We start from the raw sequence: 18,503 nt of genomic DNA on the forward strand, positions 1-18,503 counted from the left end.
AAGGCTTTGATAAACACTCAAAAAGTATTTTAGTGAACTGTTGAGAAACCACTGCACGCAATTTTGCACGCAGCTGTGGGATTATAGTGTGCTCTTCTGTAAAGAAAAGAGTCTCCAACAGAGTTGGCCATGATGTGGGTTGCAAGGTTTTCATCCCATCCCCGAAGCCGTGGATGTGCACGTTTGACTCTAAAACATTTAAAGTCTTTGTCATGATATGGTCATCGCAAAAGACATAAGCTAACTTGTGTGACTATGTAGGCTAGACTCAATCCATTAGGCCTAAAAAAAATAGGTGTGGTTACGGTAACCCGACCTACCCTATTTTGAGGGCCCGACCCTATAACTTTTTATTACATTTGTCAACAAAAAAAAACACAAAAAAAACCAGTGCAGAAAACGCAATGAAAGCGAAAGCGCTCGAGTCGCACACTTATTTCCATGTCAAGTAGGTTTAATTTGTACACATTAAAAAAAAAAGTTAAAAAAAAAAAGTGATTGCCTACCTTCCTTCCCTATTTTTTTTGGCTATGTTACCGTAACCACACCTTTTTTTTTTGTTGGCCTTAACAGATAGACTGCCAACGCTCCAAACTTCAGAATCAAAACAGAAGAATTGTAGGTTATTGGAACGATTAATTATTGACAAACAAAACGTTATATTTAATAATAATAATAACAATAATAATAATAATAATAATAAAGTGTATTTATATTGCGCCTATCCCTTACAAAAAACAAAAATATTTGGCTCTAAGCACATTACAACATGTGTAGGGACTTGGTACAATCAAGTCTGACAAATACAATAACACAACATACAGTCGGTCTCTTTGGTAAAACTGGGAAAAGCAGCTTCGACATTTAAACACTGCTACTTAAAAAAAAAAGAAAAAAAAAGCGTAAATGTAACGTTTTGTTTTGTCAGTATTTAAACATTCCAATAACCTACAATTCTTGTGTTTTGATTGTGACTTTGTGACTTGGTTGTGTGAAACACCTTTTGTGTTAGCATTTCTTTGTTTGACGGTAGTTTCTTACTTTCCTGAAATGTTCACCTTTATGTTGCTGTTTGTTCCTATTATGGTAATTTTGGAGCTGCGTTTTACATTTAGTCAAGTTTTGACTAAATGTTTTAACATAGAGGGGGAATCGAGACGAGCCGGGTCGTGGTGTATGTGTGTGTGTGTGTGTGCGTCTGTCTGTGCGTGTGTGTGTGTAGAGCGATTCAGACTAAACTACTGGACCGATCTTTATGAAATTTTACATGAGAGTTCCTGGGTATGATATCCCCAGACGTTTTTTTCCATTTTTTCGATAGATATCTTTGATGACGTCATATCCGGCTTTTTGTAAAAGTTGAGGCGGCTCGGTCACACCCTTATTTTTCAATCAAATTAATTGAAATTTTGGCCAAGCAATTTTCGACGAAGGCCGGACTTTGGTATTGCATTTCAGCTTAGAGGCTTAAAAATTAATTGATAATTTCGGTCATTAAAATTCTGAAAATTGTAATTAAAATTATTTTTGTATAAAACGATCCAAAAATAATTTCATCTTATTTGTCATTATTTGCTGATTCCAAAAACATATAAATATGTTATATTCGGATTAAAAACAAGCTTTGAAAATTAAAAGTATAAAAATTATGATTAAAATTAAATTTCCGAAATCGTTTTAAAAACAATTTCATCTTATTCCTTGTCGGTTCCTGATTCCAAAAACATATAGATATGATATGTTTGGATTAAAAACACGCTCAGAACAAGCAGTGGACAGATGATGCTACTACGAGTATACGGTCTTGCGGAAAAAATGCAGTGCGTTCAGTTTCATTCTGTGAGTTCGACTGAGCTTGACTAAATGTTGTATTTTCGCCTTACGCGACTTGTTTAAACTTTTATTAGGGTTGCCGACATTAAAAATTATACGATAATAGTGGGTTTATTTGTTTTTAGTGAAGAGAAAACGAAACTCACACACACACACGCACGAAAGCACGCACGCACACATACACACACACACACAAACAAGCACGCGCGCACGCATGCACACACACACACACACACACGCGCGCGCGCACGCACGCACGCACGCACACATACACACACACACACACAAACAAGCACGCGCGCACGCATGCACACACACACACACACACACACATAAGCACGCATACACACACACAGACGACAAACAGACAGGCAATCTGACTGTCAGAAGGGTAAACATTTCTTTAAACACAGCCTGAACACACTTTGAAGTGATTTATTATCAAAACGTCACAGGGTAATTGTAAGCAAAGCAGGTGAAAAAATACTGTGACACTGATAAACTGGAAATGTTGGGCACAATTCTAAATGATTTATTATTTCTATTTTATTTATATACATATTTGTTTGGAGTTTGCCATGCACATCATTGTGGTTTTGTTTAATCCATAAACATGTCTCCCTCAATACATAGAATGTTCCATTCATACATGATCATTTACAGTTGGCAAAAGTATGACACGATTTGTAATAAATCATTTGAATAAAAAAATGTCCTAAGCTGTTATTTAACATGTTTTTTTTGTGTACATGGCTAACAGATAAGACAGAACAAAATCAGAACAGACGGACAGACATAACATCACGTTCACACACAAGTAAACACAGATACATAACACACATTTAACTAGAAATGATACCAGGAGATTTTTAACTAAACTAAGTGAACAGTCAAAGGAGGGTAGATGAGCGAGACAAAGAGGAAGAAAGTAAAAGAGAAGAGAGAGATTTATTATCCAAAGAAAGTTGCGAGCTTATTGTAAACAATAACAGGTGAAAGTTCCTTGATAATTGGCAAAACAACAAAAACCTCTCAATGAGTAAACAACTGTGGCTCGTTTTAGAGCTACAGAAATTGTCAAAGAAAAAACTGCACACACACACACACGCGCGCGCGCGCGCGTACGCACACAAGCACGCACGCATATTCACACGCGTACGCACGCACGCGTCCGCGAAAGCACATACATGAATTTGTCGTATCAATATTCATCTATATAAGGTATGTTAAAAAATTGAAAAATATTACACAATGTAAGGGTGAGAGATTGTTTACTTAGGTGCACTGAGGAATGAATACGAGTTTTTGATTGTTTATTTGAAGAAAATACAAGTCGCGTAAGGCGAAAATACAACATTTAGTCAAGCTGTCGAACTCACAGAATGAAACTGAATGCAATGCAATTTTTCGGCAAGACCGTATACTCGTAGCATCGTCAGTCCACCACTCGTGGCAAAGGCAGTGAAATTGACAAGAAGAGCGGGGTAGTAGTTGCGCTGAGAAGGATAGCACGCTTTACTGTACCTCTCTTCGTTTTAACTTTCTGAGCGTGTTTTTAATCCAAACATATCATATCTATATGTTTTTGGAATCAGGAACCGACAAGGAATAAGATGAAAGTGTTTTCAAATTGATTTCGAAAATTTAATTTTGATCATAATTTTTATATTTTTAATTTTCAGAGCTTGTTTTTAATCCAAATATAACATATTTATATGTTTTTGGAATCAGAAAATGATGAACGTAAATTTGGATCGTTTTATAAAAAAAATATTTTTTTTACAATTTTCAGATTTTTAATGACCAAAGTCATTAATTAATTTTTAAGCCACCAAGCTGAAATGCAATACCGAAGTCCGACCTTCGTCGAAGATTGCTTGGCCAAAATTTCAATCAATTTGATTGAAAAATGAGGGTGTGACAAAAAAGCCGGATATGACGTCATCAAAGGTATTTATCGAAAAAAAGAAAAACATATCCGGGGATATCATTCCCAGGAACTCTCATGTAAAATTTCATAAAGATCAGTCTAGTAGTTTGGTCTGAATCGCTCTACACACACACACGCACAGACACACACACATACACCACGACCCTCGTCTCGATTCCCCCTCTATGTTAAAACATTTAGTCAAAACTTGACTAAATGTAAAAAGAAGGAGCATGTCGGATTTTTTTTAGAATTATGTACACACCAAATACAGACAAAGCGAAACGACTTATGCACATCGTTATAACATCGTTACGGTGTAAGGCAATTTGTCCTATTCGTTTTATTTTTTTTGCAAACAAAATCGTGTGTTTTTTTATATATATATTTTTTTTTATAGTATATTACCAAATTACCAGTGGTCGTTCTGAAAGCAAATTGCATGCTGTGAACGAGCGTTGGTGGGCGTTCTACCCAGTGCCATTAATGCAAGATTCATCATCAGGGAAATGCATTCTGAATCAGCAGAATTCCTGTGGGAGGAAATGATTGTGTTCGTTTAATGAGGACCAATTCCAGTACCTTGCGCAGGCCCAGCTTGGAATGAATGTGGTGATGCCTCTTTTCCAGTGCCACTTTGGCCTCGCTTTGACAGTTTATTTTCAGTGCCACGGTGGCTTCGCTATGAAAGTTTATTGACAACCCATTAAAGTCCTTTCTGAACGTCCAGCTAAGGATAAATGTGGTGATGTCTATATTCTAGATTATCACTTTGGCCTCGCTATGAAAGTTTATTGACAACCCATTCCAGTCCTTTCTGAACGTCCAGCTAAGGATAAATGTGGTGATGTCTATATTCTAGATTACCACTCTGGCCTCGCTATGAAAGTTTATTGACGACCCATTCGATCCAGTCCTTTCTGAACGACCAGCTTGGAATGAATGTCTGTTTTCCAGTGCTACTTTGGCCTGGCTATGAAAGTTTATTGACGATCCATTCCAGTCCTTTCTGAACGACCAGCTTGGAATGAATGTGTCTATTTTCCAGTGCCACTTTGGCCTCGCTATTGAAGTTTATTGACGACCCATTCCAGTCCTTTCTGAAGGCCCAGCTTTGGATGAATGTGATGATGTCCGTTCTCCAGCGCCACCTTCCAAGGTGACTTTCCGCTTTTGTTCTCGGCACTGACGCTGGCTCCTTTGTCGACCATCATACTGACCAAGTCACCCATTCCCTTGCTGCAAGCGTAATGTAGAGGCGTCATTCCACCCTTGTCGGCAGTTTTCAAGTTGGCCCCGCGTTCTATCAGAATTTTGGCAATTGTGAAGTGGCCTTTTCTGCAGGCAAGGTTGAGAGGAGTCTGCCCAGAGTTATTCTTGCGATCTATTTGTACACCTTTCTTGAGCAAGGTCTTGACGACGTCCTGCTTGTTGTTGAACACTGCAAGGTGCAGAGAAGTACTGCCGTGACTCTCCTGGGCGTTCCTGTCAGCGCCTAGGTCCAGCAAAAGGTTGATGATATCGTGGTGGCCCTCGTAGCTGGCTGTGTGAAACGGTGTTCTTTTTGTCAGATCTGTCGGGTTTAAGTTGGCCTTGGCTTTCTGCAGCAGGCGAACGATGTTAACATGGCGTCTGAAGCAAGCATGATTCATTGCTGTACGCCCGTCATTATCCTTAGCTTCCTTGTTGACTCCAGCATCTAGCAAACACTGGACGAAGCCTTCATGTCCTCTTGTACTGGCCAGGATAAGTGGAGTAGCACCATTGCCGTCTCGGACGTCTAGGGTGGCTTTGCATTCAATGAGAGCCAAGAGAGCTGTTGTGTGTTGGAGACCTAGGTAAGAGACAAGATGAAGAGCAGCCCGCTTCCCTTTGTTCAAGGCGTCGCCATTAGCTCCACGTTTCATGAGAGTAGTAACCACCTCTCCTCGGTCATTGTAGCAAGCACTGTGCAAGGGGCTCCATCCTTTGTTGCTCTGGGCCTGGATGTCTGCGTCATTTTTCAGCAGCACGTCCACAACACACGTGTGACCTTCCTGGCTTGCCAAGTGGAGAGGCGCCCAGTCGTCAGTTTCCTTGGCATTTTTGTCTGCCCTGCGCTTGAGTAGTGTTGGGATGACATTGGGATGGTTGAAGTAGCTGGCATGGTGTAATGGCGTCCACCTCTGAGAGTCTCTAGAGTCCACGTCTGCTTCTTTGGCCAGCAGGAAAGCGACGGCTTCGTCATGACCCCTAGCAGCAGCGTGATGGAGAGAAGTCCATCCTTTCTTGTCTTTGGCTTCAATGTCTGCGTGTTCTGCCAGCAGGAGTTGTATTAACTCAGTTCCGCCTCCTATGCAGACTTGGTGCAGCGGAGTCCGGCCATGGACAGTTCTGGCTTCAATGTTTGCTTCCTTTTGCAGCAAGACTTGGGCAGCTTTGGCGTGTTTTTCCTGACAAGCCAAGTGCAGAGGAGTAAAGCCGTTTTTCTGTTGGGCGTTGATGTCTGCATCATTAGCTATCAGCGTTGAGATAACATGAGCCTGGTTCTTGTATGCAGCGTGGTGCATTGGGGTCCATCCTTGGTTGTCGCTCGCTTCGATGTTGGCCCCTCTTCTGATCAGACTTTGGACCGCACCATCTTGGCCATTAAAGCTCGCAAAATGCAGTGCAGTCCAGCCATCGGTATCTTTTGCTTCAGTTCTGGCACCAAGGTCTAGCAGTTTCTCGATCATGGTTGTATGTCCTTCTTTGCTCGCAAAATGTAGTGGTGTCATCTGTTGCTTATCCGTGGCATTGACGTCTACATGGTGTTTTTTTAAAACATCAGCGATCTCCACGTGGTTCTTTTCTGCGATAAAATGCACAGCCGCGTGACCTCTGTGATTCTGCGCGCGGACGTTCGTTCCTTTTTCTAGCAGGATCCTAACAACCTCCCGCTGACCATTACAACTGGCGTAGTGAAGGGGCGTCAAGCCATCCGTGTCCTGGGCTTCAAGATTGGCATTCTTGTTCAGCAACAGCCAGACGACATCGGCCTTGCCCTGGGAGCAAGCAAGGTGCAGCGGGCTCTGGTTGCTGTCTGCTCGTGCTTGAATGTCAGCCCCTCCATCAAGCAAGGCCTCGGCTGATGCTTTATGACCAAAGATAGCCGCCGTGTGAAGGGCAGTGTAGGTGTGATAGTTGGCCTGCTCCAGTTGGGACCCCTGAGAAGCAAGCAGAACCTTGATGACTCCTGTCTGACCTCTCAAAGCAGCTTTGTGGAGTGGTAGGGATCCCCACTCATCCGTGGCCAGAACGCTGGCTCTATTGTCCAACAGAATTTGGACCACTCCCTCGTGCCCAGCCTCGCTTGCTAAGTGTAGAGCTGTCTGCTGTGTCAGATCTCTGTCATCCACTGCCGCTCTGGACTGAAGTAAGGTTTCAATAACAGCTCTGTGTCCTTCTGTGCTGGCTACGTGCAAAGGCGAGCGGCCATCAGATGTCTCGCTGTCAGTCTTGGCTCCCTTTCCCAGCAGTAGCTTAGCGACCTCCACATGACCTTTTGAGCATGCATGATGCAAAGCTGTCCACCCATCGCTGTCTCTGGACTCCAGGCTGATGCCTCTACCAATGAGAGCTTTCACCAGATCCAGCAGACCGAGCCTGCTGGCAATCTGAAGCGAGTTTTGCCCGGTGTCGTCCTCAAAGAGGGTGAATATCCAGCTCTTGCCTTGAGTGTCTTGCCTCAGTTTCGCAAATTCTCTGCAGCATGCAGGGAACGTGGGGCCGCTCTTGTCAAAAGCCAGGATTTCATCCAGGTCATTTTGATTCAAGGGCTTCTTCTCAGCGCACATGTGATTTAGAAGCATCTCAGTTTTCTGCTCGTTACTGAGTGGACGTAGGTCGCCCATGTCCAATACGGGTATTTTGGTCAAAAATTCATCGTCAGCTTGCCTCATTGCTTCATCTCGAACAGACGACCTAAGAGTGATCACGATGGTACATTTATCATGTTCCGCATAGGTTTGCATGACGCAAAAAGACTTCGACCAATTACTGTATTCTTTGACAGAAAAAGCATCTCTACCGAACGCATCATCTATCAGAACAGCATAATTACCCGATGCATTGTCAAACCGACGCCACTCTTCGTATTTGTGAAGTACAAGCGGTGTCTTTCCCTCATCTTGCAAGATGCGCAGTACAGCTTTGGCCAGGAAGGTTTTACCACAACCAGGTGGTCCTATGACCAGGAGGTACTTTCTGTTCTTGATATCTTCCAAAGCAAGGATATGTGCCGCTGTGTGTACGTATAACTCCTTGTCCGCTGCTATTTCAGCTTGGCTCTTTTCTGAAACGTATAATCATGTATGGCAACTAAGATACATGCTAATCCTCACAAAAGGGTTGACGATTCCGAAAGAACTCGTAAGTGACGTTACTGAAAAGAAGGAAAAGAAGAAAAAGAAATCAGAGTCTTGATAGATACTACCCATCAAGTCAAGATAAGACACAGTCCAATCTGTTAGAAGGGCTAATAACAAACGAGCTTTTTCATGTTGGTACAAAATAATTATTTGCTGTTGCTGAAATCGAATTCCTTTCAAATTTGTCAAAAATATTCCAACCTTTAGAATGAAATTCACAAAACAGTTTCACGCTAGGAAATAGCATGTATACTTAAAGCCCTAGTCCGTCTCAAATGGTTCACAGAATGATGAAAAAAAGCAGTTCTAACCTTATTGTACACACTTGCAATAGCATTTAATAGCATTCAATGACACAGTTGGTTTGAATGGCCATTTAGCTCGCGTAAACCACACACCTGTTTTCGTGGTTTATCTAACCCCTGAGCCATCGTGAACCTGTGTGATCCACTTTCCTTTTTTCACAATTTAGTCGTCAGTTTGTGATTTTCATGCGACTCGCTGTATCTGCAATAACACGTTATTGTGTACCTGTGAATCTAATACGCAACAAACGGCTGCGAGTCACACGAACTGAGCGGTGGCGGTTGGCTGTTCAAAGAAACTGGCGCCATGCAGAACATTCGTCTGCTAGCATGTGGAAACATGCTTTGCGTGACACGCTTCCGGGCTTTTCTTTTTTCAAACTTTCAAAACTTCGAATTGTACTGGTCTTGTATTGATGAAAAAAGAATTCTTTTATGATTTAAGAATGTTTGTGTAACAAGCTGTCAATTTATTGTTGAGATTTTAAAAGTTAGATCTAGCGCCAAAACGAGGCCCGTCCGATTGTCTTACAGACAATCCGGCTGGCCACGCAAAAATAAATTCTTTGAGAATTGGTCGCTCTTTACAGAGGGCACCCAGGATGTTCTCAAGCGGTGAGTGTTTAAACAAAAGGGTGTTTGTACTGTGTGTAAAAGCCTGACAGTGTCTGTGACCAGAAACTGATGGTTTACAGAAAACTGAGTGTGCCTTTAACGTAAACATAAAACCACGCCCTTCCTCGTAGCATTATCTTGAATAAAGGATCTAGTTACTTTGCAGACGCTGGTCAACACATTTGTTTTATACCACTTATCCGACTGACATCATACTGATTTTAGTGCAGTCACATACCTTTCACTCCGACAAAACCGCCCTCAGGGGCCGTGTGATGAACGTGTTGAATTTGCGTGATGAAAACTTGCTGTTTCCAGGTCGGGTTGTTGACCACCTGTCTGTTGTCCACTTTCACCTTGTTCGCCATACAGACGCCGCCTTTTTTCGCATCCATCGTGCCTGTCAACCAAGCAGGAATGGAAACATGCTTCTATAAGGACCGCGCTGAATATTATTATTACTCGACCAACCACCCGACAATCGCTGATGATTGAGGCACTTAGTTTGACTGATTTGGGTACACAATGTGACTAATTAGATCCTATAGCAGGGCACAGGGCATACTAGGCTAGCTCTCTTAGAACGCAACATTAACTTGCACATTGTTCCAACTACCAGATCTTTACATATTTACAGAAAAAAATCCTCTGAATCGTGTCTTAATTTAAAGGTATGCGTCACTGAATGTGTAATGCTTTCCTATCATTCATCTGTTAGTTGCCTCCCTTTGATTTTCATTTTTGAACATTTCTGAGAATAGAGATTTCCCCCTCAACTCAATGTCATAGAGAAAACTAGGAAGACAAAGTGTGTAGACATCTTACTTCCTTATTTTGATTAATTTTTGAAGGATATCCCCGTGCAATTTTATTGTTTTTAAAAAGTTGCTGCAAAATTATCTCCTTTGATCCCACTTGCATAAAACACTTGTTTCCACTATTTGTTTTTAATGTGGGGGTATTTTTTGAAGGAATGCAAGAAGAATGAATTCGAAAATCACTGCAAACAGTCCTAGATATCCGTACAATAAAAACTTGGTGATTTAAGTAATCTGGTACGGTACGTGATAAATGGAGAAAAAAACCAAGATATTGAGACTCAAAAGTCGCACTCAGGAATCGTCAAATATGTTTGCTTACAGTTACACTTGAACATAAAAAAATTATCTGTATTCATTTACAGTGCATGTGACATAATTATGCAAATTACAATTGAGCCTCTGCATTTCATGACTGCCACAGTGGACGATGCTTGACTAATTTGTTACATCGGAAAGTTTTGCACCTAAAATAAGATCCCTTCCGTTGAGTGGCACTTAAATGATAAATACGGCTCATAATCAGTTCATGTTCAATGTTAATGATTAAAACCCTAAATGACTATAACAAGTACAACCAAATCTTGTACTAACAGACAATTAAGAAAAGTATAATAAGCTGAAAGGCATTCAGTGCTTACGAGCTCTCAGAACACAATGATAAAACCCACACACTTGCACAATAGTGTGGCTACGAGAATTTTTATATTTCTAAAAAAAAGAATACAAACTTTAAAGTTCTAGTCTGGATCGTGTCATATTTTTTAAAAAGCACTTCTTTGAACATGTACTGTTCCCTTCTTTTCTTTATCAATGGACTGCATGCAAGGTCTTGCTTCATAGGAAGCTAAGAAAATGAGTCCCGCTGTCTCTAAAAGGGCAAAATGTGAGCTTGACATTACAGTACGCAGGGGCGGATCACACCATTTTTAAGGGGGGGGTTTCCAAATTTCTTTTAAGGGACAGATCGACGAGGCAAAGCGTTTAGTTAAGGGCGCGAAGTGCCTGAACTTCTTAGGGGGGTCCGGGGGCATGCCCCCGGGAAAATGTTGATAAAAACAAGGAAAATGGAGCAATCTGGTGCAATTTGAGCAAAGAAACTACCCCTAATACACCTTCAAAAAAGTTCATTTAAGAAGACAAATTTGGAAAATTGACCGATCTGGTACAACCAGAGCCAAGATACCCAACTACCTTCCAAAACCGTAATTTATAAGACAAAGGCCGGCTCCTAGGGGGTTCCGGAAAATTTTGATAAAAACACGAAAAATTTAGCGATTTGGTGCAATGTAAGCCATCATTATTTCTTTATTTTCAAATATATTTAAAAAAAAGAAGTGTTTTTGTGGGGGGGATGGGGTGGGGGTGGGGGGTCCGGAAACCCCCGAACCCCCCCCCCCCCCTCCCTCTGGATCCGTCCCTACTACGTAAGCGCTATCAAAATGCAATTCAACAATGTTCTCGCACAACAAGTACGCCTTGAGCGATTTTTTTTGGTTTAAAGAATCAATGTTTATGGATATAGTTGCCTCCCTTCAAGTAATGAAAAAGCATGAACCATTGAAAAACGAGTCGCAGTTGTTCCCCTTGTTCCCTTCACTTTAGATACCTGATTGCTACTTGGTGTTTTTACTTTGTTTTTACATTTAGTCAAGTTTTGACTAAATGTTTTAACGTAGAGGGGGGAATCGACACGAGGGTCGTGGTGTATGTGCGTGTGTGTGTGTGTCTGTGTGTGTGTGTGTAGAGCGATTCAGACTAAACTACTGGACCGATCTTTATGAAATTTGACATGAGAGTTCCTGGGTATGAAATCCCCGAATGTTTTTTTCATTTTTTTGATAAATGTCTTTGATGACGTCATATATGGCTTTTCGTGAAAGTTGAGGCGGCACTGTCACGCCCTCATTTTTCAACCAAATTGGTTGAAATTTTGGTCAGGTAATGTTCGACGAAGCCCGGACTTCGGTATTGCATTTCAGCGTGGTGGCTTAAAAATTAATTAATGACTTTGGTCATTAAAAATCTGAAAATTGTAAAAAAAATATGTTTTTTATAAAACGATCCAAATTTACGTTTATCTTATTCTCCATTATTTGCTGATTCCAAAAACATATAAATATAATATATTCGGATTAAAAACAAGGTCTGAAAATTAAATATATAAAAATTATGATCAAAATTAAATTTTCCAAATCAATTTAAAAACACTTTCATCTTATTCCTTGTCGGTTCCTGATTCCAAAAACATATAGATATGATATGTTTGGATTAAAAACGCGCTCAGAAAGTTAAAACGAAGAGAGGTACAGAAAAGCGTGCTATCCTTCTCAGCGCAACTACTACCCCGCTCTTCTTGTCAATTTCACTGTCTTTGCCATGAGCGGTGGACTGACGATGCTACGAGTATACGGTCTTGCTGCGTTGCATTGCGTTCAGTTTCATTCTGTGAGTTCGACAGCTACTTGACTAAATGTTGTATTTTCGCCTTACGCGACTTGTTGTTTGCAGTCCCAGTTCTTACTCAGAGCTGACACAGTTCTTTTGGGTAAATATACTAGGTTAAATCGCTTTCTGGTGAACGGATCATTGACACTTTCAAATGACGCTTTTTCCTCGAATACTGTATATCATCTTTTGAGGACTACCTTAATCGATTACTGTGAAAACCATAATCCAGTGATACAACTACCACCACTGAAAAAAGTACAGCCTTACTTACTGACTGCTGCCCGAACAAGAACACCAAAGATTAAAGAACAGAAATAAGGACGGAAACTTAAACAGCAGCACTAGCAACCTATGGCTAAAATCAAAAATTAAAAAAAACCACCACCAAAGAAAAGAAATTATCAAAAAAAGAAAGTTCAAACCTGGCTAAAATAATTGTCATTTTAAAATGCAAACGGGTGTTTGTAAGTTCTAAGAGAATTGTGTATCATGAAGAAATGTCTAATGTGTTTACCCGCAGACACAGTAGTGCAACAGGCTTGGAAAGGGGAAGTTTTGATAGGAAATATAGCAGTGTTAATCAATATGCTATCAAGAAAAATTACTTCATTTGAAATGTTGTATTATGTACTGGTCCGCCTACCAGCAAGTGATTTACAAATTCTTGAACCAAACTGTCCATCTCCACCCCCCCTCTCGCACCCCTCCCCCCCCCTCCGAGACCTTCCCCCTACAAAAAAGCGGAAATGGAAAAAAGAAAAAAGAACTCACGTAGTAAGCCAGGTACATAACATGAGGAGAACAAAGAAAACAACCGCAACTCGCTTTTTAATGGTCCGTGCTTTTTCATTACTTGAAGGGAGGCAACAACATCCCTAAAAAATAATTCTTAAAAAAAAATTGCTCAAAGCCTACGTGCATCATTTTGTGCGAGGACATTGTTGAATTGCATATTGATAGTGTTTATGTACTGATGAGTTCAAATTGTGCCCTTCACGAGTCAGCAAAACTGAACGATACAAGTCTAAGCACTAGGAGAAAAAAGTTAAAGTGATACAAATGTTGACTTTCTGGGTACAACATTTATGAAAACTGGAAAATATGTATCTCTTTAACTTTTAATCCTAAAGCTTAGCCTTTGGACCAAAAGATCTATCATCATGTCTAAAAACATGTCTACAAGAACTGAAATGTTGAAATCATTCTGATGAATAATTTTGAAATTATGTTGTCATCCGTGAACTAACATATTTCGATTCATCGCTTTGCTTATTTTTTATTTTATAATTTTTACAAAGTCAATCTCAAAGCAAATTTGTTTTTGATCATATACCATTATTCTACATACATTGAAGCAAAATGCACACCACATTCTAACACAAACAGTTCTGTTTCATGAATGTCGTGGTCAAATGACTTGAAGAGAAAAACGGTGTATTTTAAGGTAGCATACCAATGTGCATATCTCCTTTGACCTCCACAACATGACCTGGATGTTTGCGTTCACGACCAAAGCCTCCAAAAGTCTGCATCATCTGCCCGTCCCTTGGTGAGCCTGAGGAAATTAATACAAAACTAGAGGACTTGTCTTGCACTAACTTTTGCGTGCGTCCCTGCTTGCTAGACAACTTCCTCTGTCACTCTCCCCGTCTCCTATTCTCTCTCTCTCTCTCTCTCTCTCTCTCTCTCTCTCTCTCTCTCTCTGCCTTTCTCTCTCTTTCTCTCTCTTACTCACTCTCTCACTTTCTCTCTCGGTCTTTCTCTATCTGTCTCTTAAAGTTCCATAATCATCATCATCATCATCTATGTGTGTGTGTGTGAGTGTGTGTGTGTGTGTGAGTGTGTGTGTGTATGTGTGTGTGTGTGTGTGTGTGCGTGGGTGTGGGTGTGTGTGTGTGTGTTTGTGTGAGTTTGTGTGTCTGTGTGAGTGTGTGTATCCGCGCCCTGTTTCTAATGATTTGATTAATAAGCACAGTTGCGGAGCATTTTTGAGTTTATCATTGTGGGCACATGTATGTTCAAATTGCAGCACAGCAAATTTCCTTTCGACTTATGTATGTAAACTCGCCTGCAAACTTATGCACAATTACTTCTTCATTATTTTATCTTTAAAAGGCTGAATAAAGAAAAACACCTTTCCCTAAACCTTGCCATGAAGGTTGCGAGCATTTTGACGCTGAAATTGTGCTGTCTTTTGTTTGTTAACAGTGTTTGTCTCATTTCCAACGGTGATTTTGTTAGGAAAAAGAGAATACGACCGTATCTACCTCTCCGTCCCATAGGGCCTGGCAGTCGCTGTTTTTGCTGAGTGTCCTCATCACTGCCATCATCCACATCTTCCACTGTGACTGGGGGGTCAAACCCACCCACTGCGCCTTCGTCTTTCCACATTGTCCTGCAAGGAACAAGGAATAGAAAGACATACAGGTTTGTTTTTTATAAACGTTTTTCTTATGCCACGCCTAGATAAACTCATACTCATGTCGAAATAGTTACTCCTCATGTTATTCTTGGAATGATATAACAATTGTAAGTTGTTTTGGGCGTTTGTTTATTTGCTTGATATGTTTTTCTCAACATGTTGTTAGATCTGTTGTTTGTTTGTCAAAACTTGAAAAGCTCCTGTGTTTGAGCTTCATTTATGACGAATCAAATTTAGGCGCTGATTTTTACATTTAGTCAAGTTTTGACTAAATGTTTTAACATAGAGGGGGAATCGAAACGAGGGTCGTGGTGTATGTGTGTGTGTGTGTTTGTGTGTGTGTGTGTGTGTGTGTGTGTGTGTGTGTGTCTGTCTGTGCGTGTGTGTGTGTAGAGCGATTGTTATATTTGGATTAAAAACAAGCTCTGAAAATTAAAAATATAAAAAATATGATTAAAATTAAATTTCCGAAATCGTTTTAAAAACTATTTTATCTTATTCCTTGTCGGTTCCTGATTCCAAAAACATATAGATATGATATTTTTGGATTAAAAACACGCTCAGAAAGTTAAAACGAAGAGAGGTACAGTAAAGCGTGCTATGAAGCACAGCGCAACCGCTACCGCGCCAAACAGGCTCGTCACTTTCACTGCCTTTTGCACTAGCGGCGGACTACGTTCAGTTTCATTCTGTGAGTTCCACAGCTTGACTAAATGTAGTAATTTCGCCTTACGCGACTTGTTTATAATCTCATAACCTGCTTCTTCACCTCTGTTAGCTGATGATATGCTGTGTAGTCTATGAGTTCTTGGCTGTATTTCATGGTTACCGAAGCTTTGTTCTGCTGATACCGAACTTTGCTTGCAAATATGATATAAATTCTGCAAACGCGATTCGTCGCCTTTCTAAAACGTATTAATAATAATAATAATAATAATAATAATAATAATAATACGAGAATTTATAACGCGCACATATCTCACCACAAGGCGACTCAAGGCGCACTCATACACATTCTTTCGCATTAACAACTCATGCACACTCATATAATAATAATAATAATAATAATACGAATATTTGTAACGCGCACATGTCTCACCAACAGGCGACCCAAGGCGCACACACACTCATTCACACACGTCTTGATTAGAAACACCTTAATTATTTTTTTAAGATGAGTTACTTTATGCGATTCAAACAATGAATGTAAACCCGCTGAACTAGGACAACAATTTCATTTTTTGTTTTACCAAACATTTACAAAATAAAACTCAATAACCAAGTATTTGTGAGAAAATTGAAAAACATTTAAGTGAACCAGAGGCTGGGGATTACCTGAAAATCGACCAGGACTCAGAGCTTGTAACCTATATATCGCCTCCAGCGGTTTCTGTAATTTTGAGTGATAATAGTCAATATCAGTGATAAATAATAACTTTCACATTGATAACAGAAATTCTTACTGTTCGCGCTAGTATGACGTAAAAGTCTGTTGCAAAATGAGGGGAAGAAATTCTTCGTAACAAGGGGAATAATATTTTGTAAGGGGAATAATAATGTCGTGCAAAATGTGTCAGGGAAGTTAAATTTTCGTGCAAAATTTTTACTCGGGAGTACACCTGTCGTGGGGAGTAATGTCCTCGTGCTACGGGGGAGTATTTTTTCGTGAAGGGGAGTACAAATTTCGTACGAAATTTTTACTCGGGAGTGGACTACACCTGTCGTGGGGAATAATTTCCTCGTGCTATGGGGGAGTAATTTTTTCGTGAAGGGTAGTAAAAATGTACGAAATTTTTACTTGGAGTACACCTGTCGTGGGGAGTAATTTTCTCGTGTTAGGGGGAAGTCATTTTTTCGTAAGGGGAGTAACAATTTCGTACGAAATCTTTACTAGGGAGTAACATTTTGTGGGAGTAACTTTCTCGTGTTACACACACACATAAACACACACACACACACACACACACACACACATACACACACACACACACACACACACACACACACACACACACACACACACTTATACCCGATCGAGATACTAACAATAATGAACCGTCCCAGTGCCTGTGGGAAAAATGGATTTTCCCGATTTCTCAGGAACGATTTGGATGTTTGGCCTACTTTCTGCAACCAATTCAATAATATTTGAATGGCTGTTATTAATTAGCTTATTTTAGTAATATAACATATTGATCCAAAATAATTTGATGGCAAAAAATCAGTTAGTATGATCGATTGAATGAGTTCCCAACTGAGTCCAGTTTGTCATATATATATATAATTATATACTTCAATGCTTGACAATATTTTATTTCACCCTCTAGAAACATAGAGTCTTCCTCCAAGAGGATCTTTTTAATCTGCAATATACCCACACTAACTTTTCTTTGGAATTGATTCTTCGACCTTTTCAATGAACAGAAAGGAACCAGTAGGCCCTACTGGCTATCACGAGACGCATTTCGTGCAAGAGTATCAGTCAATCAAACCGAAAACAAATTGCCTTTGAAATGAATAAGCAGACGTTCTTTGCCGAATTTTATCATGGATCAATCTTCAATGTTTGCTAATTATACGCACCTGCAGTTTTAGCCAGCACAGTCGGAATATACGGCGTCAGATGCAATATTTCCACACTGGATTGATGTGTGTTGACACATTCGACGCCATGTTGAATTCAAGGCCGCGTTATGAGGTGGTGCTATTTTTAGGCATTGAGTGTTTTCCTTTTCTTCTGTGTGTGTGCAGTGTGTGTGTGTGTGTGTGTGTGTGTGTGTGTGTGTGTGTGTGTGTCCATGTGTCTGTGTGCATACGAGCGTGGGAGAGAAAGAGAGAGACTCGGAATTAATGACTGATTGATTGACTGATCTTTAATACATAAAGATAGAGGTTAACCTACCGCTTACAGCGTGTCCTTCATTGATACATCTCAGGCACAAACAGGAATATGGTTATACTTCAGCGGTTCTACAGTTAGTATATGTACATGCAAAAGATAGATAGATAGAGAGAGAGAGAGAGAGAGAGAGAGAGAGAGAGACAGACAGAGACAGACACAGAGAGAGAGAGAGACTGACTGAGAGAGACAGAGACAGAGAGAGACAGACAGAGACAGACACAGAGAGAGAGAGAGAGAGAGAGAGAGAGAGAGAGAGAGAGAGAGAGAGAGAGAGAGAGAGAGAGAGAGCGCAGCGTTTTACATTTCAAAGACTTCATTCTCTCTCATATCTCCGAAAACGGTGAACAAGACAAAAACTGAGCTCACATACATAAGTACACACCGGCTTGAAACAGTCACCGCTGCTCAAATCAGTCACACACTTTGCAGTCAAATCAGTGAGAGAAACGAACATTCGCGACAGATTTATGCTGCTCCGAGTGAGGGGTTATGCAAGGCACAAGACGGCTGACAAGGCACAAGACGGCTGACAAGGCACAAGACGGCTGACAAGGCACAAGACGGCTGACAAGGCACAAGACGGCTGACAAGGCACAAGACGGCTGACAAGGCACAAGACGACTGACAAGGCACAAGACGGCTGTGACAAGGCACAAGACGGCTGACAAGACGGCTGACAAGGCACAAGACGGATGACAAGGCACAAGACGGCTGACAAGGCACAAGACGGCTGACAAGGCACAAGACGGCTGACAAGGCACAAGACGGCTGACAAGGCACAAGACGGCTGACAAGGCACAAGACGGCTGACAAGGCACAAGACGGCTGACAAGGCACAA

At 40.7% G+C, this 18,503-nt stretch overlaps 1 protein-coding gene across 2 annotated transcripts; it reads right to left on the bottom strand.

Moving 5' to 3' along the window:
• Positions 1-2,254: 2,254 nt before the first annotated feature.
• LOC138978587 (serine/threonine-protein phosphatase 6 regulatory ankyrin repeat subunit B-like) lies at positions 2,255-17,440 on the bottom strand. 2 transcript variants are annotated; one of them, XM_070351349.1, is made up of 6 exons: positions 17,346-17,440; positions 16,098-16,152; positions 14,608-14,735; positions 13,794-13,895; positions 9,310-9,471; positions 2,255-8,075 (listed from the first exon to the last, which is right to left on the bottom strand). In XM_070351349.1, the coding sequence occupies exons 3-6, from the start codon at positions 14,729-14,731 to the stop codon at positions 4,828-4,830; spliced, it is 3,636 nt and encodes a 1,211-aa protein (XP_070207450.1). In that variant the 5' UTR covers positions 14,732-14,735; positions 16,098-16,152; positions 17,346-17,440; the 3' UTR covers positions 2,255-4,827. The 2 variants fall into 2 exon arrangements, with proteins under 2 accessions (XP_070207450.1, XP_070207440.1); XM_070351339.1 differs by lacking the exon at positions 16,098-16,152.
• Positions 17,441-18,503: the final 1,063 nt, after the last annotated feature.

This window comes from Littorina saxatilis, linkage group LG1 (genome assembly GCF_037325665.1).
Source record: "Littorina saxatilis isolate snail1 linkage group LG1, US_GU_Lsax_2.0, whole genome shotgun sequence".
Taxonomy (NCBI): Eukaryota; Metazoa; Mollusca; class Gastropoda; order Littorinimorpha; family Littorinidae; genus Littorina; species Littorina saxatilis.

Coding starts and splice junctions, on each gene's coding strand:
- LOC138978587 (XM_070351339.1), bottom strand. CDS start 14,731: ATGTGGAAAGACGAAGGCGCAGTGGGTGGGTTTGACCCCCCAGTCACA. Junction 9,472..13,793: donor CAAAGGAGATATGCACATTG/GTATGCTACCTT, acceptor CTTGGTTGACAG/GCACGATGGATGCGAAAAAA. Junction 8,076..9,309: donor CGGTTTTGTCGGAGTGAAAG/GTATGTGACTGC, acceptor TATACGTTTCAG/AAAAGAGCCAAGCTGAAATA.